The sequence below is a fragment of the Myxine glutinosa genome, chromosome 2, assembly GCF_964187855.1.
Source record: "Myxine glutinosa chromosome 2, kmMyxGlut1.1, whole genome shotgun sequence".
Classification (NCBI taxonomy): Eukaryota; Metazoa; Chordata; class Myxini; order Myxiniformes; family Myxinidae; genus Myxine; species Myxine glutinosa.
In genome coordinates, this window is record NC_136262.1 from 119,277,867 (window position 1) to 119,303,959 (window position 26,093).

Sequence of the window (26,093 nt, forward strand, 5' to 3'; positions counted from 1 at the left end):
ACCTATATTTTCAGGGACAAGGAATCCAATAAAGGCCTCAAAATAGTGCTCAGGAGGTGTCTACGGTGTCTCATTTTCGCAAAGGTGTCTACGCAAATGTAAACATTAATTTTTGGATTCCTCATGCTCTGAATATTCCAAAAATGTATAGTTTTGCTAATCTACCAAAATTTTGAACGAAAAAACATAGTGAACCTGACTATTGGGCACATTTTCATATGTGCAAGTCAACTTAATAACACGAATGTCGTACCCTCCTTGGTGGTTAACCACTGAAATCTACTACATCTTTTATGCTGTCATTATTCTGCAAAAAAAAAAACCATCAAAGCCAAAATGTGTCAGAAATATCATCACACACCAGATACGAAATTAAACAATTTGATGTCTGTCTGACTGCATCGTTACTTATCCAATCTCAACAAACTTGACAGGAGGCCTAAGGGTCAGATGCCGGAGGTTGCAGCGACTTAATTTGACCTCCTCCTCCCCCCTCCTCCCGAAGAGGCTTTTCCGGCCTGGGCGAAATCTGTGTTCAGGTGCATAAATAAATAGTTTATCATTGTGTTTTCCAAAGACTGCCTCCAATAACAAAAGTAATAACAAGACCAATGATGGTAGCATAATGTTAATGTGGTTACAAAACCATTTTAATACTAATAATATCCCCCCTACACAAAGGAGGTTTCCTTCTTGGACAAATGCCGTGTTAACGTTTATGTACAGGTTATCGTGGCGTTTTTCCAAGGTCGCTTCCAAAAACAAAATAAACAAGAAAGATCGATCAGAGATTGCAGACACTCACCAGATCGTGTTTTCAGTGTTTTTTTTTTTAAGGCTTTTGTTTTAAAACAAATATGGCAGCTGAACCACGTGCCCTATGACGTCATCATTATTTTATTTTTTTCTCCACCAATGTATGCCTACATGATGCTCAATAAATTTCATCTTGATCGGATGAAGTTTAGTACTTGTCGAATTATGACGTCATAAAGGAGGCACCTATGACGTCATCATTAACATATTTTATTCCCCATGGAGAGTTCTTTACAATGAGCCATGTCTCAATTTTTTCTATTCAGCGCTTTCGGAGATATGGAGGTGCAAAGTTTTTCGGTTTTTCCAAGGTGGCGGCCGAACCACGTGATCTATGACGTCATAATTATCATTAAAAAATTATACAGGTGGATTTGCACCTGTGGTGAAAATTTCCTGTCAATCGGACCAATGGTTGCTGAGAAAATCATATTTATTCTGTGCGGACAAACAGACAAACAAACAAACAGACAAACGGACTCAAATGCAATAACCTCTCCTTGGCGAGGGTAATAACACCAATTATAATCTTCTATCTGTCTTCTTCTTATTATTATTATACTAGGGCATGCCCGTACTATATATATATGTAAAATTATATCCCCCCCCTCTATTTACATGAAATGGTTTGGTCCATTCGCAAAGCCAAAGCGAACGGCTTGCGAGTACGGTGACAATCCCCCCCCTCTATTTACATGAAATGGTTTGGTCCAAAGCGAACGGCTTGCGAGTTACGGTGACAATCCCCCCCCTCTATTTACATGAAATGGTTTTGTCCAAAGCGAACGGCTTGCGAGTACGGTGACAATCCCCCCCCTCTATTTACATGAAATGGTTTGGTCCAAAGCGAACGGCTTGCGGAGTTTGGTAAAGAAATCGCCATAGCGTGCACAAACGCACAGGAAAGCGAAAGAATCGCAAATTAGTTTTAATTAGTTTTAAAACATAGTTTAACGCCAACATAGCGGCAACATAGTTTGCCAACGTGAAATAAATGAATACGCTCTCAAATGTGCCGTCCGAGGCAGAGTCTGTTCGGCACGTTCGGCACACGTGATAGCTCGCTGCTCTCTGATTGGTTGAATCGTTTTTTGGACATAGCTCGGTAACTACTTCTCCGATTAATATGAAACCTTGAAAAGGCACATCCTCAGGTCCCCAGCAATATACCTGGCAAGGTTAAAGTATATCGGACCCGTGGTTGTCGAGAAACAGCGGTCACAGACACACAGACATACACACAGACAAACACACACACAGAGATTACTGGAATTATAGATAGATTATTTATATTATATTTATTTATATATATATAAGAAAGTTTTTGTTTGTTTGTCTGCACACGCTAATCTCCTGAATGGTGAAAGATAAGAGGAAACCTCTAATACAAAAAATGTCGGGACGGGCCCCGGGAAGGTTATAGGGTAGGTGGCGAGGCCGGTCGAGGCTGCTTCGGCCGAGCTGGGCCCATTTCACAATTAAAAGCTGAACTGAATTATAGTAGTCAATCGTCTACAGCCGCGAGTAAAAGCTGAATTATAGTAGTCAATCGTCTACAGCCGCGAGTAAAAGCTGAATTATCGTAGTAAATTCATTCAAAAAGAACCAAAAATGTCGGGACGGGCCCCGGGAAGGTTAGTGGCGAGGCTGGTCGAGGCTGCTTCAGCCGGGCTGGGCCGATTTCGCAATTAAAAGCTGAGCTGAATTATAGTAGTCAATCTTCTACGGACGCGAGTAAAAGCTGAATTATAGTAGTAAATTCATTCAAAAAGAACCAAAAATGTCGGGACGGGCCCCGGGATGGTTATAGGCTAGGTGGCGAGGCCGGTCGAGGCCCACTTCGGCCGGGCCGGGTCCACTTCGCAATTAAAAGCTGAGCTGAATTATAGTCGTCAATCTTCTACGGCCACAAGTAAAAGCTGAATTATAGTAGTCAATCTTCTACGGCCACGAGTAAAAGCTGAATTATAGTAGTCAATTCATTCAAAAAGAACCAAAAATGTCGGGACGGGCCCCGGGAAGGTTATAGGCCAGGTGGCGAGGCCAGTCGAGGCCGCTTCGGCCGGGCTGGGCCCATTTCGCAATAAATCTTCTTTCAAAATGATCTTGAAGCACAACTTATTCACTTAATAGGAATATCTGACTGATTGCAACACATGATTTCAAAATTCTCTCTCGCGGGGCCTGACAGAAGAAAGAACAAGGAATCGTTGAGCACGAACTGATATTGGGCTCGCGTCAGACCTATGTACAGAAGATTAAATTCATTCAAAAAGAACCCGGGCAACGCCGGGTGCATTCGGCTAGTACATAAATATTAATACTATTACAAAACAAATTTAATACTAATAATATGCCCCTTCCCCAGCAAGTTTTTCCTTTTTGAACATATGCCGTATTAACGTGTGTAAACAGCTTATCGTGGCATTTCTTGGGGCACCCCAAAAATATAAACCACAAACTGATGATTAACTTTTGAAAGGGCTCATACTACTGTTTAACATTAAATTGAAAGGGAGCAAACACGGGGGATGGGGGGGGGGCGGGGTGTTCAGTTACTAAGCAGCTCGCTTATAATATACAGTTTGTATATAATACATGTATATAATATACAGTTTATGTTACTTATAATGTGTGGTGTATTAAGGAGGGTAGAAAAGATCAAGGTCTTGGATGGGGGAAGATAAGAGATGGTGGTGAACAGCTGTTTTAAAGACCTGGAGGGAGGAGTGGGATTGAAGGGAGCGGGGGAGTTTGTTCCAGAGGCGGGAGAAAAGAGGGATGAAGGAGTGAAGGTGAGCAGGAAGCTTAGATTTTGGCAGTTTAACCAGAAGAGGGTTGCTGGCAGATCTTGTGCGACCTGTAGGAATATTTGGGGGACAGAGCACAGATAGAGCTGGGGGAGCAAGGCCGGAGAGGAGTCGGTCGAAGACAGAAAAATCACCAACCTGCCTGCGGTGAGTGACTAAACGACCCTCCGAGTTAGCTTCATCGCAGGAGATTCCAATGATTCTGAACGCTTTGGTTTCAACAGCGTGAAGCCGAGCTAGGTGTGAGGCAGGAGCACCGGCCCAGAGGGGGGAACAGCATTCCATTGAGCTGCGGAGGAAAGCCTTGTATGTGGTGAGGAGCTCAGGTGTGCCAAGGAAGGACGGAGGATGCCCACTCAGCGACTGGCTTTGGAGGCCAGCTTGGAAATGTGGTTTTCCCAAGAAAGATCATGGCAGATAGTGAGACCCAAAAGCTTGAGCGACAGAACTTCTTGGAGAGGATTGTTGAGAAAGTAGATGGGAGGGTTTTCCAGTCGGTCCTTTCGGAGAGACATTGTAAGAGTGTGAGATTTGTCAGGATTGAAAGACATGTTCCACTTGTTTGACCAATCTGTGATTTTGTCCAGGTCTGCAGAGAGTGAGGAGGCTGCAGACTGCCGATCTGAGGGATGAGGAATGGAGCGGCAGATAGTGGAGTCTTCAGCAAAGAGATAGAGAGGATTTTCCAGAGAGTCAGAGAGATCATTGATGAAGACCAGAAATAGCACAAGGCCCAGAACACTACCTTGGGGAACTCCAGCCAGAACAGGAGGGGAGATGAGAGAAATCCATTCAGGGCCACACGTTGCCTTCGACCAGAGAGGAAGTCCGCAAGCCATGAGTGGAGATTTCCATGGATACCATAGGAGGAGTTTGGTGAGCAGAGCTGGGTGCCAGACCGTATCGAAGGCACGTGATAAAAAAATATATATATATATATATTTTTTAAAGTCTTCAATTTCAGATATTTTGCCTTTTCATTTGGGCCTCCCAATTGAAGCCCCGCCTCTAGGGCAGGTACCGTTGCTAGTTTAAATAATCTCACCTTGATATTAACGCTTACATCCCTTTGATGGATTCAAAATAAAATACACGCTCCAACAACTATGCACAAAGGCCTCAATTAGCACAGCTTAAGGCATTACCTGATAATTACAGTGCACTCGCGAAGCAAAAAGCGGGGTTAAGCGATCAGACGCGTACGTTTGTACGTGTCTGCATTTTAAAATCCATTTTCTCACCATCCATTGGTCTGAATGACACAAAATTTTCAAAGTACGCGTCTACTAGCGTGTATTTTAAAGTGATAATTATGACGTCATGCGTCACGTGGTACATGCGCCATCTTGGAAATCCCGAAAAAATTTGGATCTCTATCTCTGAAACCGCTCCAAGGAAAAAATTGAAAACGTGGTTCATTGTAAAGAACTCGGCATGGGGAATAATTCGTAATGATGTCATTTGTGCCTTCATTACGACGTCATAATTTGACAAGAACAACGCAAATTTCTTGAGCGTGATCTACGCAACAATTATATTGGACAATTTTTTTAATTTATGACGTCATCAGTCATGATCTGGCCGCCATTTTGGATCATAGAAAAAAAAAACCTTGAGAAAATAGAAAAGTTGGCTTGCACCAAGTCTAGTATTGTATGAATACCATCTAGTTAGCGATTGTTTACTAAAGGTTGTTTCAGCATAAATTGAACAACCACTTGTGCCCTTCACATGGGGGTTCTAAAGGGAAAGCATTTAGGTTGGCTGGAATTCCCATCCAGTGTGGTAAGTAGGCCTTGTCTTCTTGAAAAACAAGCCTGAACGGTGAATCTGGGAGCGTGAAGTTTGACAGGTAAATGGCATCGCCGCCAGCAAGGTATGCTGCCCAAAAGCCGAAGGTACCGACGGTGAAGATGGTGTGGTTGCAGTTGGATAACACAGCGAGATCCATCTGTGGTTCGGCCTGGTTGTTGTCGCCCACGAAGATTACGTCACCGCGAGTGACGTCCAAGTGCCGCTGGCACCAAGCCATGTCGTCGCTCGCCACCATGAATACGGCGTCCGGATAACGGCTGCGGAAAACATCAATGGCTTTGCGGAGGTACTCGGGGTCACCTATGACCCCTCGCCAAACATTAGGCATCACTCTGACATAGTCCCCTCGACGTACGTGGACGCCGATAAAGGTGGCCGACTGCCGACCAGCCATGGCTTTTCGAAGGGTGGCCGTTGCATAATCCCGGAGGGGTGGCAGAAAGGTGAATTCGCGTCGCACGAATGAAGACATATGGTGGTAAAAGGTCCATGAGCAAGGGTAGCCTTTGAGTTTGACGTATGGTGCACGGATGTGCTTATACTCTTCCGTCATCCAGTCATTGAGAGGAAATTCTTGCCAAGGTGTCGCGTACGATTCCATGGACGTCATGACCGCAGCATTTACCTCAAAGATAGACTTGAGGCGGGCGCCCATTTTAGGCATGAGGATCGGTCTCCCGCCGTTCAGCATAGAAAGGGCGAGGAGGGTGGCGTATTCACCCATTAGATTCCCCAGTCGACCTTGTGGTTGGCTTGTCCATGAACCACGGGGCAGTCGTTGGCCAAGAACAATCTTTCCTTTCCACACCATCCATCCTGTAGGATATAAACACAATAAAATCAAACTGAGAAGAGCACCATGAAGATGTCACGGCACAATTACATGCCAACGTGCTTTTACATCGCAAGTCAACCCACCATCACGTTACTGTGAGACACCATCTCTCCACCACCATCGGTGGAATCTCAGCCATTCCAAAAACCTTGCACCAATACAGGCCCATTGAAAACCATCATTTTCACAACCATTCACCTCTTGGTGTAATGCTTGGACAACCCACTCAGTGCAAACGGTCAAACCACACACGCAGACACCTCTGGGGTAGCTTCAAGCCCCGGTTTGATAAACAACGTCATGGCCTTTACCAAACGGACAATGCATCCCAAAGCAACAGCGCATCGAAAGCATTCCTCCTAACTCACCAGGATTCTGTATGTGCTCTTATGCTGTGACTGTGAAGACCCTGATTGGATGGTCCTTATTTGTTCACATATTGCCATTGGAGCGATTTATCATTTAATGGTTTGGATTTATCGTTTAACGATTTATCTTCGCCAAGAACGCGTACTCGCACGTGATCCGTTCCGATCTGGTGGAACACAGGATCAAAAAAACCCTTTCATATTCGCGCAACACCAAGTACCCATCAATTGGTCATCACAAGGTTAGTGATTATACCAACCAATCAGATTTTAACAGCAACAGGAGTCATCCCAAGGATTGCTGGGGGTTGCGGGGGGTTTGAATAAGGATGAAATGGAGGGGTGGTTGGGGTGGTGCAACCAATAGCCCAACACAATATTAACACATGATCATCGAAAGTTTGTGGGACCAATCAGGACAACAATGTAGAGATTCGGCCTTTAAATTTCCAAACAATTCACCTATATATATATATATAAAACACAGTTTGTGTGTGTGTGTGTGTGTGTGTGTGTGTGTGTGTGTGTGTGTGTGTGTGTGTGTGTGTGTGTGTGTGTGTGTGTGTAATGTTACCGATAGACTCCTAAACGGAGAGGCTCACGTACTTGATATTTGGCACAGACATGGCCATTGAGCCTGGGACGAACATGGCTGACCTAAAAATTTATTTCATAATATGCTTTTACCATATTTTTATCTCAGCGCGAAATATTATGACCGGAATCTGACCGGTCGCAGAGCAGCGCGCTGATTCGCTCAGAGCGATCACGTGATGTTCCCTGCCGCCATTAACTCAGTTACGTGTTCGCACGTATTTCAGAGCGAAAAGCAATTGCCTTTTTTCACATTTAAGCGACGAACATTGCCATTCACACCACATAGGTTTTTTTCCCTTTCATCTTTAGATTCATATTTTTTGCCATAACGTAGCGCATTATGGCTCTCTCGAGCTCGAGTTAGCCAATCACCTGGGAGCATGAGGCCACGTTGGCCACGCCCACGACAGGACGCAGAGTTGCAATCGATCGCTCAGAGCGATCACGTGATGTTCCTTGCCGCGCGACTATCTATATATATCACTCAGATCCCTCACAATCGACCACCACCACCTCCTCCTGCAATACTAAATATCACTCAGATCCCTCACAATCGACCACCACCTCCTCCTACAATACTAAATATCACCCAGATCCCTTGGAATCGACCACCACCTCCTCCTACAATACTAAATATCACCCAGATCCCTTGGAATCGACCACCACCTCCTCCTCCTGCAATACTAAATATCACTCAGATCCCTCACAATCGACCACCACCACCTCCTCCTGCAATACTAAATATCACTCAGATCCCTCACAATCGACCACCACCACCTCCTCCTGCAATACTAAATATCACTCAGATCCCTTGGAATCGACCACCACCTCCTCCTCCTGCAATACTAAATATCACTCAGATCCCTCACAATCGACCACCACCACCTCCTCCTGCAATACTAAATATCACTCAGATCCCTCACAATCGACCACCACCACCTCCTACAATACTAAATATCACTCAGATCCCTCACAATCGACCACCACCCCCTCCTACAATACTAAATATCACTCAGATCCCTCACAATCGACCACCACCACCTCCTACAATACTAAATATCACTCAGATCCCTCACAATCGACCACCACCCCCTCCTACAATACTAAATATCACTCAGATCCCTCACAATCGACCACCACCCCCTCCTACAATACTAAATATCACCCAGATCCCTTGGAATCGACCACCACCCCCTCCAACAATACTAAATATCACCCAGATCCCTTGGAATCGACCACCACCTCCTCCTGCAATACTAAATATCACCCAGATCCCTTGGAATCGACCACCACCCCCTCCTACAATACTAAATATCACCCAGATCCCTTGGAATCGACCACCACCTCCTCCTACAATACTATATACCCCTCCCCCTCACCCACCCCTCCCCCTCCCCATCTTCATCATCCTTGATCGTCATCTTCATCATCATCATCTTCATCTTCATCTTCATCATCCTTGATCATCAAGTCATCTTCATAGTCTTCATCATCATCGATCGTCATCAATCGTCAATCGTCAATCGTCATCGATCATCATCTTGATCGTCATCTTGATAGTCATCAATCGTCATTTTGATCGTCATCTTGATCATCATCAATTGTCATCTTGATCATCATTAATAGTCATCTTGATCATTATCAATCATCATCTTGATCATCTTGATCATCATCAATCATCTTCATCAATCGTCATCTTCCTTGATCATCAATTGTCATCTTGATCATCATAAATCGTCATCTTGATAATCATCAATCATCATCTTGATCATCATAAATCGTCATCTTGATAATCATCAATCGTCATCTTGATCATCATCAATCGTCATCTTGATGATCATCAATCGTCATCTTGATCATCATCAATCGTCATCTTGATCATCAATCGTCATCTTGATCATCCTTGATCGTCATCAATCATCATCTTCATCAATCGTCATCTTCCTTGATAAATCAATCGTCATCTTGATCAACATCAATCGTCATCTTGATCATCATCAATCGTCATCTTGATCATCATCAATCGTCATCTTGATAATCATCAATTGTCATCTTGATCATCCTTGATCGTCATCAATCGTCATATTCATCAATCGTCATCTTCTCATCCTTGATCATCATCAATCGTCATCTTGATCATCAATCGTCATCTTGATCATCAATCGTCATCTTGATCATCAATCGTCATCTTGATCAACATTAATCGTCATCTTGATCATCATCAATCGTCATCTTGATCATCATCAATCGTCATCTTGATCATCAATCGTCATCTTGATCATCAATCGTCATCTTGATCATCAATCGTCATCTTGATCATCCTTGATCGTCATCAATCATCATCTTCATCAATCGTCATCTTCCTTGATCGTCATCATCATCCTTGATCATCATCAATCGTCATCTTGATCATCATAAATCGTCATCTTGATCATCATTAATCGTCATCTTGATCATCATCAATCGTCATCTTGATAATCATCAATCGTCATCTTGATCATCATCAATCGTCATCTTGATCATCATAAATCGTCATCTTGATAATCATCAATTGTCATCTTGATCGTCATCAATCGTCATATTCATCAATCGTCATCTTCATCATCCTTGATCATCATCAATCATCATCTTGATAATCAATCGTCATCTTGATCATCAATCGTCATCTTGATCATCCTTGATCGTCATCAATCATCATCTTCATCAATCATCTTCCTTGATCATCATCTTCATCATCCTTGATCATCATCAATCGTCATTTCGATCACTAGGGCATGCCCGTACTATATATATATCTAAAATTATATCCCCCCCCTCTATTTACATGAAATGGTTTGGTCCATGAAATGTTTTGGTCCATTCGCAACGCCAAAGCGAACGGCGAACGCTTTACATGAAATGGTTTGGTCCATGAAATGTTTTGGTCCATTCGCAACGCCAAAGCGAACGGCGAACGGCTTGCGAGTACAGTGACAATCCCCCCCCCCCCCCCCCTCTATTTACATGAAATGGTTTTAATTAGTTTTAAAACATAGTTTAACGCCAACATATGGCATGCCCGTACCCGTACTATCCGTAATGGCGCACGCTCTCACAGGAGCTCCGGAAGGTCGCATATCGCAGGAAAGCGAAAGAATCGCAAATTAGTTTTAATTAGTTTTAAAACATAGTTTAACGCCAACATAGCGCCAACATAGTTTGCCGACGGGAAATAAATGAATACGCTCTCAAATGTGCCATCCGAGGCAGGGTCTGTTCGCCACGTTCGGCACACGTGATAGCTCGCTGCTCTCTGATTGGTTGAATCGTTTTTTGGACATAGCTCGGTAACTACTTCTGCGATTAATTTAAAACCTTGAAAAGGCACATCCTCGGGTCCCCAGCAATATACCTGGCAAGTTTCAAGTATATCGGACCGGTAGTTGTCGAGAAACAGCGGTCACAGACAAACATACAAACATACAAACAAACATACACACAGAGATTACTGGAATTATAGATAGATAAATCGTCATCTTGATCATCAGAAATCGTCATCTTGATAATCATCAATCGTCATCTTGATCATCCTTGATCGTCATCAATCGTCATATTCATCAATCGTCATCTTCATCATCCTTGATCATCATCAATCGTCATCTTGATCATCATCAATCGTCATCTTGATAATCACGTGAAGCCGATTTGGGTCCACGTGGTTTGCTGTCGGGATGCTTTTTGAAACCACTCTTTACCAACCTTTCCACTGCCGGTGTTAGGTTGAGCGTGTATGCTTAACGAATCCGGATTTTTACCAGCAATTCACAATCTCACACACCAACACCACCACATTTTACAATGACACCAACACCACCACATTTTACAATGACACCAACACCACCACATTTTACAATGACACAAACACCACCACCACCACATTTTACAATGACACCAACACCACCACCACCACCACCACCACATTTGACACCAACACCAACACATTTTACAGCGACACCAACACCACCACATTTTACAATGACACCAACACCACCACATTTTACAATGACACCAACACCAACACATTTTACAATGACACCAACACCAACACCACATTTTACAATGACACCAACACCAAGACATTTTACGATGACACCAACACCACCACATTTTACGATGACACCAACACCAAGACATTTTACGATGACACAATCACCACCACATTTTACAATGACACCAACACCAAGACATTTTACGATGACACAATCACCACCACATTTTACAATGACACCAACACCAAGACATTTTACGATGACACCAACACCACCACATTTTACAATGACACCAACACCACCACATTTTACAATGACACCAACACCAAGACATTTTACGATGACACAATCACCACCACATTTTACGATGACACCAACACAAAGACATTTTACGATGACACAATCACCACCACATTTTACGATGACACCAACACCAAGACATTTTACGATGACACAATCACCACCACATTTTACGATGACACCAACACCAAGACATTTTACGATGACACAATCACCACCACATTTTACGATGACACCAACACCAAGACATTTTACGATGACACAATCACCACCACATTTTACGATGACACCAACACCAAGACATTTTACGATGACACAATCACCACCACATTTTATGATGACACCAACACCACCGTATTTTACAAGGACACCACGACCACCATCAAGAAAGACCTAAACAGCAAAGGTGGTTCCCAAGAATGTACACAGCGCTTTTGTTTATTTATATAGGTTATCTCGTCATTTAACAGAATTACAGAAGGCACGGCCAGAGCAGCCTCTTGCACCGGTTTATCTCATCCCTTCTGAGACTTTTCCTACCCATCCTCTCAACGCTGGTACACCGGATCCTGTGGAGAGGCGGTTGCAGTGAAGCAGCTCGCTTTCTCAGCGTTGAAAGCTTACCTGACCGAGGCTCAAAACATTATTTTGACTCGAAACATGTGTGTCCATCCTAAGGCGAGCCAGGAAACATCATCTTATAAATCTCTATCCAACCTCCAACCAGTCTCCTTCCAAGTCACGGTGGTGCCTCGTCAAGCCTGGCTCTGGTGTCTGCTCCACCTCTATTTTCTTATTATGAAACAAGCACCATGGTAGGCCACTCCTTAAGGCCATGTAATGCAAAATAAACACTTTACAGCTAATAATTAATCTCATTTTAGTGGAGCAACCACACATCGCTGATCCCCAAATACCGATACGTCTCACCTAATGAGAAGATGAATGCTGCGAGGAGTAAACAGACGAGTGCTCGAGAGCGGCGTAAAGAAAACACCTTCACCGTGTTGAGGAGTAAAGTTGTTTTATAGACCAAGTGGTGCAGAATCATCCCTCCGTCCCGCTGGTGAGACGTCTCGAGTTCTGTTTGGCTGATGGAGTAATCCAAATTCAGCCTGAGGGGCGTGCTGGAGGATACAAAGAAAAAAAAAAGACAGGATTAGGTTCTGAACTCTCGATGTCTAAGGAATCCAGTATCCCATGACTCCAAACCTTCATCTTGTGCTCTTCTGGATTTTATGGGATATGGTCGACCATGGCCACCTCAAACTTTTTCCCAAAAAAACCTTTAGAGGTCATTTTTCCCCGCAGAGCAGGGGTTGGCCTTTTTTGGGCACCGTGGTCCCCTTTTTGAAGCGATGTTTTATGGCCGGATGCCCTTCCTGCCACCAACCCTGTTAGTCGCCTCTTGGACACACAGGGAATTACCAGTGAGCTGGTACTCAATTTGCGGACCTCAGAAGGATGACAGGCTGAGTCAACCCCCCTGGTGTTAATTCAGCGATCGACCGGGATTCAAACCCAGGATCTTCGGATCCAAAGCCGGCACCCTAAGCGCTAAGCCAACACCAGGCTACATATTCATAATACATACATATATATAATACATACATACATCCCAAACATATACATAATTTCCCCCCCAACCACTTTTTTCCAATATAACAAATGGAACAGTAGAAAGAAAAGGGGGAAAGGCCAACAGCAGCATTGAAGTATTGTGCAGCAACCTGGGGTGGAGGGGGGGGGGGGGGGGTGGAGGGAGTGAGTGGGGCAAAGCACGGAAAGAGTAGAGGGGGCAAGACTAGAAAGGAGGTGATAAAAGAGAGACCACCAACCTATCTGCGATGGTGTGGTGATAGGCCCAAAGACTCGGCTTCATCGCACGGGATTCCAATGATCTTGAAAGCCTTGGTTTCCGCGGCGTCTCGGTGAGCAAGGTATGACACAGGAGAGCCAGCCCAGAGAGAAGAGAAGTTCTCCATCAAACTGCGAATGAAAGCCTTGTAGGTGGATAGGAGTTCAGGTGTGCCAAGGAAGGACTTTGTACAACTAAGGATGCCCAGTCAGATTTGGAGACCAACTTTGAATGGTGCTTTGCCCAAGAGACATGGCCGATAGTGAGACCCAGGTGACCGAACTTCCTCAAGAGGATTGTTAAGAAAGCAGATGGGAGGGTTCGCTAGACGGTCTTTCAGAGAGAGATAGTGAGAGTGATTTATCAGGATTTAGAGATATTCCAAGTGTTTGACCCTCTTGTGATTCTATCAAGGTCTGAAGAGAGGGAAGAGACCGCAGCTGTCTGTCTGAAGGATGACGGATGTCACGGCAGAGAGTGGAGTCGTCAGCAAATGGATGGAGGGTTTTCCAGAAAGTCAGAGAGATCATTGATGAAGATTAGGAATAGGACTGGGCCTAGAACACTGCCTTGCGCCTTGGGGTACTTCAGCCTTGACCGGGAGAGGAGATGAAAAGGTTCCGTTGAGAGTCACACGTTGTCTACGAGAGTGGAGGAAGTCATTAATCCAGGTATGGAGTTGACCTTGGATTCCATAGGGAGAAGCAGCAAGTTCAAGGGAGAGTTTCAGACTTGGTCTGAAACCAAATTGATGATCTGAGATGAGGTGGTTGGAAAAAAAGAAAGGATTTCATATCAACTGCAATCAAGGACTCCATGACCTTGCTGATGATCGGAAGCAAGCCGATAGGTCTTCAATTAAAGGGATTCGTTTTTAAGGTCAGCGTTTATATTCAAAGATTCAGTTTGGAGATATTGAGAAAATGGAGTGATAAAGAATGAAGTACAGCAACGTTAAATTCAAGTCTAATGACTGCGTTGTGGAGTGAAAAAACGTTTTTTGTTTTTTTAAAAATTTTGCTGAAGTGAGGAGGTGAGGGGGGAAATAGGACAACATTGAGGGCGTAGAAAGTACAATATTTGGGAAGCAGCAAAACGGGAAGCGGAATTTTTACAGCAGCTCTCCGAGGAGTAGGCCTTGAACAACACGAAACCGAATTTGACAAATATCGTACAGTACAGCCCAACAAGGTACGATTTCACACTCAAAGAGAGTAACAAAGTTTTACAAAATCTACAGTAAACACAAATTTAAGACTCTACTCACCTTCACTCCTTCATTCCTCTTTCCTCCCGCCTCTGGAACAAACTCCCTCACTCTCTTCAATCCCACTGCTCCCTCCAGGTCTTTAAAACAGCTGTTCACCACCATCTCTTATCTTCCCCCATCCAAAACCTTGATCTTTTCTACCCCTGTTAATTCACCCCAGATACACTTTTTTGAAATACCGACTTTTTTTCCTGGAAGTCCTAGCTGTGTCCATGTGTTTTTACCACTCCCTCCTCCCCCCCCCCCTTCCCACGCCTCCTCCCCCCCCCGTTCCCACGCCTCCTCCCCCCCCCCCTTCCCACGACTCCTCCCCCAAGCCCTCTCCCTCCCACAGATCTCCCAATGTCCCTGCTCCCCATCTTGTTTCCCCACTCCCTCTATGTTTCATGTGTCAGTTTGTCTTTTTGCGATTCATGTTAGCTCTTACACGAGCCTCGGCTTTGTATACCAAAAAAAACAACAAAAAAAAAACATCTGATAGACTTTGTTTTTCCCATTTTACACAAGTTCAGAATAAACATGACAAAGTTGGGCGGATACGAAACATGCTTATTTGTACTATTATTGTCGTCAGATTTAAAAACACGTGGAAAGATCACCAGAGTTCTGGAAGTTTCTTGGTTCTTCCAGACATCAAATTTTCTTGCGTTAACGAGCAATCTAGAGCTGGTACGTCACAGGTAGCGAGCACGGCAAGCAGGGCAGGAAAGCAGGATTCGAGAACGTGGCCACAGGTGCCACAGACAGAACTCGGTCTGCCTTCTCAGGTGAGGACATGAAGTTTGGTGGACAGTGAACGTGATTGGTGAAAGAGTGACAGAGCACGAAGAGTTGCAAAGAGAAATGAAGATGCAAACACCGACCTTGAGCTATTGTGTTTAACATCAGGCACAATCCGCAGAAAGACTATTTGAGTTGAGGGAGAAGATGGAGATGGACCTGACAAGGTAGGTAACCCACTGTGGGAGTCCCATTCGACTCCCACCTGTACTGAGATGTTTCTGTTCTTCTTCTTCTTGTTTCAAAGTTGTTTTATCATGTTTTTTTATTCTCAGGAGTAATAAATGTTATTTGCCGTTGCTGTTCAGACAAAATGGCTAATGTTGAATGATGGCATCTTCAACTAGTTGTTTTTAATAAACATCTCATGACACATCATTATAATCTTCAAAATGTATATTGTCAATAAAGGTCAAGAGTATATAACCACCTTTAGAGGCCATTTTTCCCCGCAGAGCAGGTGTTGACCTTTTTCGGGCACCGTGGTCCCCATTTTAGAAGCAATGTTTTATGGCCGGATGCCCTTCCGGCCGCCAACCCTGCAAGTCGCCTCTTGCCACACACAGGGAATTACCAGTGACCTTGTACTCAACTTGCCGACCTCAGAAGGATTACAGGCTGAGTCAACCCCCCTGGTGTTGGTTCAGCGATCGACCGGAATTCAAACCCAGGATCCTGGGATCCCAAGCCGGCACCCTAACCGCTAAGCCAACACCAGGCTTCAAAGGTCAAGAGTATAACTAATGATAAATCTTTGAGTTATCTACATTATGAATTGTAGAACTTGTGTTCACTGTGCTTAAAAAGACTTAAAGGAATAAACTTCACATTGATTATAATCTGTGCAAAGATGAAATATAATATTTCTGAAAACCATGAAGCTGTGGTTCCAGAAATATTGGAATGTCAGGACTTTTTTTTTAATAGTTTTCTTTTGTATACAACATCGAGGTTCGTGTAAGAGCTAACATTGATCACAAAAAAAAAACGGACACACAAAACATACAATAAAGGGAGCGGGAGGGAAGATGGGGAGAGAGAGGGAAGCACACAAGTACAGGGACATTGGGAGATCTGTGGGAGGGAGAGGGCTTGGGGGCAGGAGGCATGGGAAGGGGGGGGGGGGAGGGGGAGAGGTAAAAAAAGAAACACGTGGACACTGCTAGGACTTCCAGGAAAGAAGTTGGTATTTCAAAAAAGCAGGTCTGGGGTGAATTAACGATTTTCAAGGTGCTTATCTCTTAAGGTCTGCTAAACAGATGTCAGTTGGCACCTGAATGTCTCAGCTTCTTCTTCCTCTGTTTTCCATCTACCCTACCTCTTGCAGCTTGAGACACAACCCAACCATTTTCATTATTCTCAAATACTATAAAAGAACCAAAGTTATCGAAGACAGTAGAGGAGATCATTGGACGTCATGCTGTGTTTCTGGTGCCAGGTATCGTTGTATTCTCGTGTTGTACCAACTGACTCTTCTCTATTGAATTAAATCTTGACATTGTTATTGAGGTGTGGGCATTCTATTTAGTGAACACCGTTCTACGACACCATGACCTTTTTTTTTTTTTTTTCTTTTTTTTTTTGTATACAAGATCGAGGCTCGTGAAAGAGCGAACATTAATCACACAGAAAGACAAACAGACACATAAAACAAATAACATCGGGAGCGGTAGACCAGATGGGGAGAGAGGGGGAAGGACACAAACGCAACATTTGAGAGCAGGGACCGAGAGACATGGAGACATCAAGAGATCTGTGGGAGGGAGAGGGCTTTGGGGGGGAGGCATGTGAAGGGGGGGGGGGGGGGTGGGAGAGGTATAAACTTATGGACACTGCCAGGATTTCCAGGAAAGAAGTTGGAATTTCAAACAAGGTGGATCTGGGGTGAATTAGTGGGGGTAGAAAAGATCAAGGTTATGGATGGGGGAAGATAAGAGATGGTGGTGACCAGCTGTTTTAAAGACCTGGAGGGAGGAGAGGGATTGAAGGGAGTGTGGGAGTTTGTTCCACAGGCGGGAGAAAAGAGGAATGAAAGAGTGAAGGTGAGCAGAGAGCCGAGATTTCGGCAGTTTAACCATCAGAGGGTTGCTGGCAGATCTTGTGTGACCTGTAGGAATATTTGGGGGACAGAGCACAGAGAGAGCTGGGGGAGCAAGGCCGGAGAGGAGTCGGTAGAAGACAGAAAGACCACCTACCTGCCTGCGGTGAGTGAGTGAAAGGCCCTCAGAGATAGCTTCATCGCGGGAGATTCCAATGATTTTGAAAGCTTTGGATTCAACAGCGTGAAGCCGAGCCAGGTGTGAGGCAGGAGCACCAGCCCATAGGGGAGAACAGTATTCCATTGAGCTGCGGATGAAAGCCTTGTATGTGGTGAGGAGCTCAGGTGTGCCGAGGAAGGACTTCGCACGACGGAGGATGCCCAGTCGGCGACTGGCTTTGGAGGCCAGCTTGGAAATGTGGTTTTCCCAAGAAAGATCATGGCAGATAGTGAGACCCAAAAGCTTGAGCGACAGAACTTATTGGAGAGGATTGTTGAGAAAGTAGATGGGAGGGTTGTCCAGTCGATCTTTTCGGAGAGACATAGTAAGAGAGTGAGATTTGTCAGGATTGAAAGACATGTTCCACTTGTTTGACCAGTCTGTGATTTTGTCCAGGTCTTCAGAGAGTGAGGAGGCTGCAGACTGCCGATCTGAGGGAAGAGGAATGGAGCGGCAGAGAGTGGAGTCATCAGCAAAGATATAGAGAGGATTTTCCAGAGAGTCGGAGAGATCATTGATAAAGACCAGAAAAAGCACAGGGCCCAGCACACTTCCTTGGGGAACTCCAGCCTGAACAGGAAGGGGAGATGAGAGAAATCCATTCAGGGCCACACGTTGACTACGACCAGAGAGGAAGTCCGCAAGCCATGCATGGAGATTTCCATGGATACCATAGGAGGAGAGTTTGGTGAGCAGAGCTGGGTGCCAGACCGTATCAAAGGCCCGTGATATGTCAAGGGAGACAGCTCTGATTTCCTGTTTGGCATTGAGGACCTCCATCCATTGTTGAGACAGCAGAAGCAGCATGTCCAGAGTAGAGTGACCTGGTCTGAAACCAAATTGATGATCAGAGATCAAGCCATTGGAGAAGAGGAAAGATTTCATATCCGAAGCAATGATGGATTCCATGACTTTGCTGATAATTGGGAGCAGGCTGATTGGTCTGTAGTTGCAAGGATCTGTTTTTGCACCTTTTTTGTGTAAAGCGGTAATGTTAGCTGATTTCCAGGATGCTGGCAGATGACCTTGAGCAAAAGATAGGGTGAAAAGAACAGAGAGAGGGTGAGATAGAGCGGCAGAGCAGGATTTTCGGACCCGTGGGCTGATGCCGTCTGGTCCAGTTGCAGAATCAGAGTCGAGGTTTGACAAAAACTCCTCCACCTTGTCGGGAGAGAAGGACACGGAGTCCAGGAACAGCTGGGTTCGACTGGGTAATGTGGGTACAGAGAGAGATGGGTTTGGGACTTAGGATTTTGAGGCGAACACAGAGTTGAGGCATTCGGCTTTGTCACGTGCGATGTCAACTGTGTGGCCATTTGAGGTAAGGGAGGGGATGGAGGGGGAACAAACACCAGAAACGGATTTGACCAGACGCCACCAGGATTTGGAGGAAGGAGACAGGTTTGAGAGTTCATTCTTGAGTGAGGAGAGATAGTGCTTCCTGGCACTCCTGAGGGTAGACACACACTTGTTCCGAGCTTGGTGGAAGGAACTGAGATTGCCTTCAGTTGGATTAGCCTTCCAAGAGGCAAAGGAAAGTTGTTTCAGGGCAACTGCCCCACCACAAGATTCAGTGTACCATGGACGGGAGGAAGGGTAAGACAATTGAAGGCGAGATGGGATAAATCTGTGCATGAGGGAGATCAGTTTGCTTTGGAAGAATTCCCAGGAAGAATTGATGTCAGAGGCAGTGGAGATGGGAGACCAATCCAGACGATTGATGGCTCCTTGAAGACCGTCCCAGTCGGCCTGAGTGAAATGCCAGACTCGTCGACGCTGAGGAGGCTCTCTGAGAATGGCCAGAGAGATGTCCACTTTGACAAGCACATGATCAGAAGAACCGATTGGAGCAGAAGAAGAGCAGCAGACATTAGCAGGGAAGTTTGTCATAACCAGGTCTAGAAGAGAAGATACTCCATTGGCTGAGATCCGGGTCGGGAAATTGACAGATTGTGTCAATCCCAGTGAGTCACAGAAGTCCTTTGCTGAGGTGCCATGACTGGTGAGAGAGGAACCCACACCCAACCAGGTGGCATGATGACAGTTGAAGTCACCACATATGAGGAAGAGAGAGTTGGGATGAGTGGATAGAAGTTGGTCCATGTTGTCAGACAGTGAAATGTAGATGGAGTCATCACTGTTTGGGGGACGGTACAGAACACATATGAACAAAAGGTGGGAGCGGAGAGGAAGCCGTAACCAGAGGTACTCCTGCGGGTGAGGAGGAAAGAGGGCAGTGCAAGGAGAGTGAGGAAGAGAGTTTTTGACAAAGATAGCCACCCCACCACCAGGCCGAGGCTCAGGTCTATCATACCGGAGGAGGGAGTAACCAGGAAGAGATATTAAGGAATCAGAGACATCTTGAAGGAGGAAAGTCTCTGTTAAGCAGATCAAGTCTGGATTGTCAGAAGCAACCTGTATGGAGAGATCAGTCAGGTTTGAGCGAAGGCCCCGGATGTTTGAGGTCCATACCGTTAATGAAGAGAGAGGGGGAGCATCGGGTACAGGACAGGGGAGGGGAGGAGTAGGGTAAGATGAAGGATGAGAGGGGGAGGTAGGGAGAGCAGTTGATAGTGTGTCAGATGTTGCAGAAGAGTTCCAAGAAAGGGAAGGATGAGGAGGATGAAAGGTTTGATGGTGAAGGATTGGAGGGGAGGGGCAGATTGGAGGGGAGGGGCAGAAGATTGGAGGGGAGGGGCAAGGGGGGAGTTTAGGAGGGGAAGGGCAAGGGGGGAGATCAGGAGTGGAGGGGCAAGGGGGGGGGATTAGGAGGGGAGGGGCAAAGGGGGAGTTTAGGAGGGGAAGGGCAAGGGGGGAGTTCAGGAGTGGAGGGGCAAGGGGGGAGTTTAAGAGTGGAGGGGCAAGGGGGTAGTTTAGGAGTGTAGGTGCAAGGGGGGGGATTTGGATGGGAGGGGCAAGAGGGGAGTTTAGAAAGTGGATGATTAATGAAAGACGAAAGACGAAAGACGACTTGGACGAAGGAGACCGATTGGAGAGTCAATCCTTGAGATTTGTAACATGATGATTCCCGGTTTGACTCGGTATGGACCCACCCGTTTCGAGTCTTACGTACAGAATGAAATTACCCTCATTTTGCTTCGACCAAAGGTAAAGGCCAAAACATCAGTACCTTTGCATCTTTCACAGCGGATAAATCGACCATTTTCTTCCTGTTTTTATTAAACTTACCATCAGTTGGGTTACCTTTCCATGTTGAGAAAGCAAGCTGCTTGACCACGACCGCCTCCCCGCAGGGTTCGGTGTATCAGATATCGATAGGATCTCCACAGACAGGATTAACCGGTGCATTCTTACCTCCGCATACCTGGATCTCCTTTAGAAGCCCTCCCTCACCTCCTCCATAGATACTCTGCAGTTTTTCTTCTTTGTCTGCATAGTCGAGGCTCATGGAAGAGTTAGTAAACTGAACGGATCAGGACGGAACAGGATACAAAAGGAACGGTAGATATAGAGGGGAAAAAGAGGAACGAAACACAAACAGCAGACATGGAGAGGATGCATGGGGTGGACAAGATGGATACAGAAGATGGACAAGATGGATACAGAAGATGGACAAGATGGATACAGAAGATGGACAAGATGCATACAGAAGGTGGACAAGATGCATACAGAAGGTGGACAAGATGGATACAGAAGATGGACAAGATGGATACAGAAGATGGACAAGATGCATACAGAAGGTGGACAAGATGGATACAGAAGATGGACAAGATGGATACAGAAGATGGACAAGATGCATGGGGTGGACAAGATGGATACAGAAGATTGACAAGATGCATGGGGTGGACAAGATGGATACAGAAGATGGACAAGATGCATGGGGTGGAGAAGATGGATACAGAAGATGGACAAGATGCATGGGGTGGAGAAGATGGATACAGAAGATGGACAAGATGCATGGGGTGGACAAGATGGATACAGAAGATGGACAAGATGCATGGGGTGGACAAGATGGATACAGAAGATGGACAAGATGCATGGGGTGGACAAGATGGATACAGAAGATGGACAAGATGCATGGGGTGGACAAGATGGATACAGAAGATGGACAAGATGGATACAGAAGATGGACAAGATGGATACAGAAGATGGACAAGATGCATACAGAAAGTGGACAAGATGGATACAGAAGATGGACAAGATGGATACAGAAGATGGACAAGATGCATACAGAAGGTGGACAAGATGGATACAGAAGATGGACAAGATGCATGGGGTGGACAAGATGGATACAGAAGATTGACAAGATGCATGGGGTGGACAAGATGGATACAGAAGATGGACAAGATGCATGGGGTGGAGAAGATGGATACAGAAGATGGACAAGATGCATGGGGTGGAGAAGATGGATACAGAAGATGGACAAGATGCATGGGGTGGACAAGATGGATACAGAAGATGGACAAGATGCATGGGGTGGACAAGATGGATACAGAAGATGGACAAGATGCATGGGGTGGACAAGATGGATACAGAAGATGGACAAGATGCATGGGGTGGACAAGATGGATACAGAAGATGGACAAGATGCATGGGGTGGAGAAGATGGATACAGAAGATGGACAAGATGCATGGGGTGGAGAAGATGGATACAGAAGATGGACAAGATGCATGGGGTGGAGAAGATGGATACAGAAGATGGACAAGATGCATGGGGTGGACAAGATGGATACAGAAGATGGACAAGATGCATGGGGTGGACAAGATGGATACAGAAGATTGACAAGATGCATGGGGTGGACAAGATGGATACAGAAGATGGACAAGATGCATGGGGTGGAGAAGATGGATACAGAAGATGGACAAGATGCATGGGGTGGAGAAGATGGATACAGAAGATGGACAAGATGCATGGGGTGGACAAGATGGATACAGAAGATGGACAAGATGCATGGGGTGGACAAGATGGATACAGAAGATGGACAAGATGCATGGGGTGGACAAGATGGATACAGAAGATGGGCAAGATGCATGGGGTGGACAAGATGGATACAGAGGTAAACTCTCAGGAGGGGTAGGGGGGCTAATATGAAAATACGCATTGCCTAGAGTGAGAGCTTCGTTGACAATAATAATAATAATAATGCATTTATTTTATATAGCGCTTTTCAGGAAGCCCAAAGACGCTTTGACAGAGTGCAAAACATAATGCATAGCAAAACATAAAAACAATTGCAAAAAAGAAGAATCAATAGGGAAATATTCAAAGCACAAAGGAGGGAGAAGGAGAGGAGATAGTCAGGGGTTAGATGCTGTGGGTTAAATGTTGAATGCAGTGTTGAACAGGTGGGTCTTGAGTGATGTTTTGAATGTGGTGAGTGAGGAGGAGTCTCTGATGGTGTGAGGTTGTGAGTTCCAGAGGGTGGGAGCAGCGATGGAGAAGGCCCTGTCCCCCCAGGATCTGAATTTGGTCCGGATGGGGGGCTCAGGAGGTTGGTACCAGCAGAGCGGAGGTTGCGGGTGGGAGTGTGTCTGGAGAGGAGGTCAGCCAGGTAGGATGGGGCCAGGTTATGGAGGGCTTTGTAGGTCAAGAGGAGGATTTTGTACTGGATTCTCTGGGAGATGGGGAGCCAGTGAAGCTTGTAAAGGACGGGGGTGATGTGGTCACGGGTCCGGGAATGGGTGAGTAGACGGGCAGCGGAGTTCTGAATGTATTGGAGTTTATTGGTGATTGTTGAGTTTGTTGAGTAGACAATGTTGACAACAGATTGTTGAGTAGACAATGGTCAGTCGATCGAGTACGCAGCCCTCGCAAACATCTGTAGGCCTAGGCCGAGCTAGGCTAGGTTGTTTGATCTTGGGCTTAGAATTATAAATGAAGTCGGTGTAGATGGCGGAAAACTGAAATCGGTGTACCTGGCGGAAAACTGAAGCCGGTGTAGCTGGCGGAAAATTGAAGCCGATGTAGCTGGTGGAAAAAAGAAGTCGGTGTAGCTGGCATAAATGATGAGCGGTTTCGAATTCAAAATCCGTTCTGTACAGTACTGTATTGTAATTTATTTATTTTAATCAACAGGTGAAAATAATTTATCAGTCGCGCCAGACCAAAGCAAGATCACATGAGCAAGATGGCGGATCATGGAAGGGACACGATGGCGGATCATGGAAGGGACATTTCAAATGACAACATGAAATTTTGTTCCCAAGGGAATGGGGAAAAATTTGAATTTTTTTTTTTGTGAAATTTGAAATGAAAGTGAAATTTTGAATGGATTTACATATACATGCAATTGCCATAGAGGTTCGCTTACGAAGCTCTCTATTAATTTGGAAGGAGGAGGGAGGGGGTTAGCAAAGGTAGATAAGATCATGGTTTTGGATTGGAGACGATCTGAGATGGTGGTGAACAACTATATTGAAGACCTGGAGGGAGGAGTGAGATTGAAGAGGGTTGTGGAAGTTGGTCCCACAGGTAGGAAAAGAGGTACAAATCAGTGTAGGTGAGCAGTGATCCTGGATTTAGGTAGTTTCAACAGAAGGGGGTTGATGGTGGATCGTGAGCCCTGCAGAAACCTTAGGGGTTGGGGGGAGGGGGGCACAAAACACGGAAAGAGTAGAGGGTTCTAGACCAGAGAGGATGCGGTAGAAGACAGATAGACGACCTACCTGTTGGTGATGGCAAAGTGATAGACCCGTAGACTCGGCTTAATCGCAGAACATTCCAATGATCTTGAAGGTCTTGGTTTCCATGGTGTCAAGCTGATCAAGGTGTGAGGTGGGTGACACAGCCCAGAGGGGAGACCAGTACCTGTACTCCATCAAAGTGCAGATGAAGGCCCTGTCGGTGGCTGGCAGAGTTCAGGTGTGCCAATGGAGGCAAACTTTGACATGTGGTTTGCCCAATAAAGATCATGGCTGATAATGAGTCTATTGCTCAATTCCCTGAATGTTCTTGTGTAAATGTTGAAAAGTAAAATATTTATTCAACATGTCGCTTCCAGCACCAACAACTCCAGCTGTGCTATTTGTGTCAATGGACCCACACCTGCGTTAACCTGTTATTTACCCTTCATGAATTGCCTTGTTTGTTAACCGTTTACTATTGTTAACATGGTCCATTGGTCCTTCCTTGGCACACCTGAGCTCCTCACCACATCGAAGGCTTTCATCCGCAGCTCAATGGAATACTGTTCCCCCCCTCTGGGCTGGTGCTCCTGCCTCACACCTGGCTCGGCTTCACGCTGTTGAGGCCAAAGCTTTCAGAATCATTGGAATCTCCTGCGATGAAGTCAACTCCGAGGGCCTTTCACTCACTCACCGCAGGCAGGTTGGTGGTCTTTGTCTTCTACCGACTCCTCTCCGGCCTTGCTCCCCCAGCTCTCTCTGTGCTCTGTCCCCCCCAATATTCCTTCAGGTCGCACAAGATCTGCCTGCAACCCTCTTATGGTTAAACTGCCAAAATCTAGGCTCTCTGCTCACCTTCACTCCTTCATCCCTCTTTTCTCCCGCCTCTGGAACAAACTCCCACACTCCCTTCAATCCCACTCCTCCCTCCAAGTCTTTAAAACAGCTGTTCACCACCATCTCTTATCTTCCCCCATCCAAAACCTTGATCTTTTCTACCCCCGGTAATTCACCCCAGAGTCCTTGCAGTGTTCATATGTTTTATACCTCTCCCACCTCCCCCCACCCTAAGTCCTCCCGATGTCCCTGCTCTCAAATGTTGTGTTTGTGTCCTTCCCCCTCTCCCCCCATCTTGTCTGCCGCTCCCCTTGTTTTTTGTGTTTTGTGTGTCGGTTTGACTTTTTGTGTGATTAATGTTAGCTCTTTCACGAGCCTCGATCTTGTATACAAGAAGAAAAAAAAACCAAAAAAAAAAAAAAAAATCATTTTACAAATGCAAACCGTCCGTACACCTGGCTGTTGTACCTCCGGTCCATAAAAGTAGCTTCCCGTGGCAGATCCACCCCAGGTGAGATTCGAACCCTTCGGAAGCGGAGTTCCAGTCCTTGAGATTGCTCCTCGCTACAGCAAGGCAAATAAAGGTATTTACAAACGTTACTAATTGCCGAGGAAGGGCGAACGGGACCGGTATAGTCGTGACGTCATAGGTCGGCCACAGGCAATAAATAAATAAATCCCATGTGATCGCCACAGTGCACGCCGCCGTCGCCGACACGAAGCACACATTCTGAGAACCCGCCAAAAACGTACCGCACCTGGTTAAATCCCACGCTAAGAAAATGCCGCATTCGCACCTGGAAACAACGTAGACTCGATAAACACCGGGCGATTCGACGAGGGCCAGCACGTCAGACTGCCAGGTGCGCCAATGGCCGAGAATTGGACGGCGCTTATAGATTATAGTACAATCATTGCATGGTCCCCCAAAGATAT

The 26,093-nt window shown here is 45.6% G+C and overlaps 1 protein-coding gene across 5 annotated transcripts; it reads right to left on the reverse strand.

The window, feature by feature from the left end:
* Positions 1 to 623: 623 nt before the first annotated feature.
* On the reverse strand, positions 624 to 26,093 carry LOC137421335 (galactoside alpha-(1,2)-fucosyltransferase 2). 5 transcript variants are annotated; one of them, XM_068107276.2, is made up of 4 exons: positions 25,955 to 26,093; positions 25,626 to 25,721; positions 12,500 to 12,696; positions 624 to 6,257 (listed from the first exon to the last, which is right to left on the reverse strand). In XM_068107276.2, exons 2-4 carry the CDS (start codon positions 25,634 to 25,636, stop codon positions 5,323 to 5,325), a joined length of 1,143 nt encoding a protein of 380 aa, XP_067963377.2. In that variant the 5' UTR covers positions 25,637 to 25,721; positions 25,955 to 26,093; the 3' UTR covers positions 624 to 5,322. The 5 variants fall into 5 exon arrangements, with proteins under 5 accessions (XP_067963377.2, XP_067963382.2, XP_067963379.2 ...); XM_068107281.2 differs by having other exon boundaries at positions 25,611 to 25,721; positions 25,955 to 26,092; XM_068107278.2 differs by having other exon boundaries at positions 25,611 to 25,721; positions 25,916 to 26,092.

Bases quoted from the DNA above. Each gene is read 5' to 3' on its own strand.
- LOC137421335 (XM_068107281.2), bottom strand. From the start codon at position 25,636: ATGGACCGGAGGTACAACAGCCAGGT. The intron at 12,697-25,610 runs GTACGGACGGTT...TGTATCCTCCAG, and splicing joins CGGAGGTACAACAGCCAGGT to CACGCCCCTCAGGCTGAATT. The intron at 6,258-12,499 runs GTGAGACGTATC...TATATCCTACAG, and splicing joins AGCATTCATCTTCTCATTAG to GATGGATGGTGTGGAAAGGA.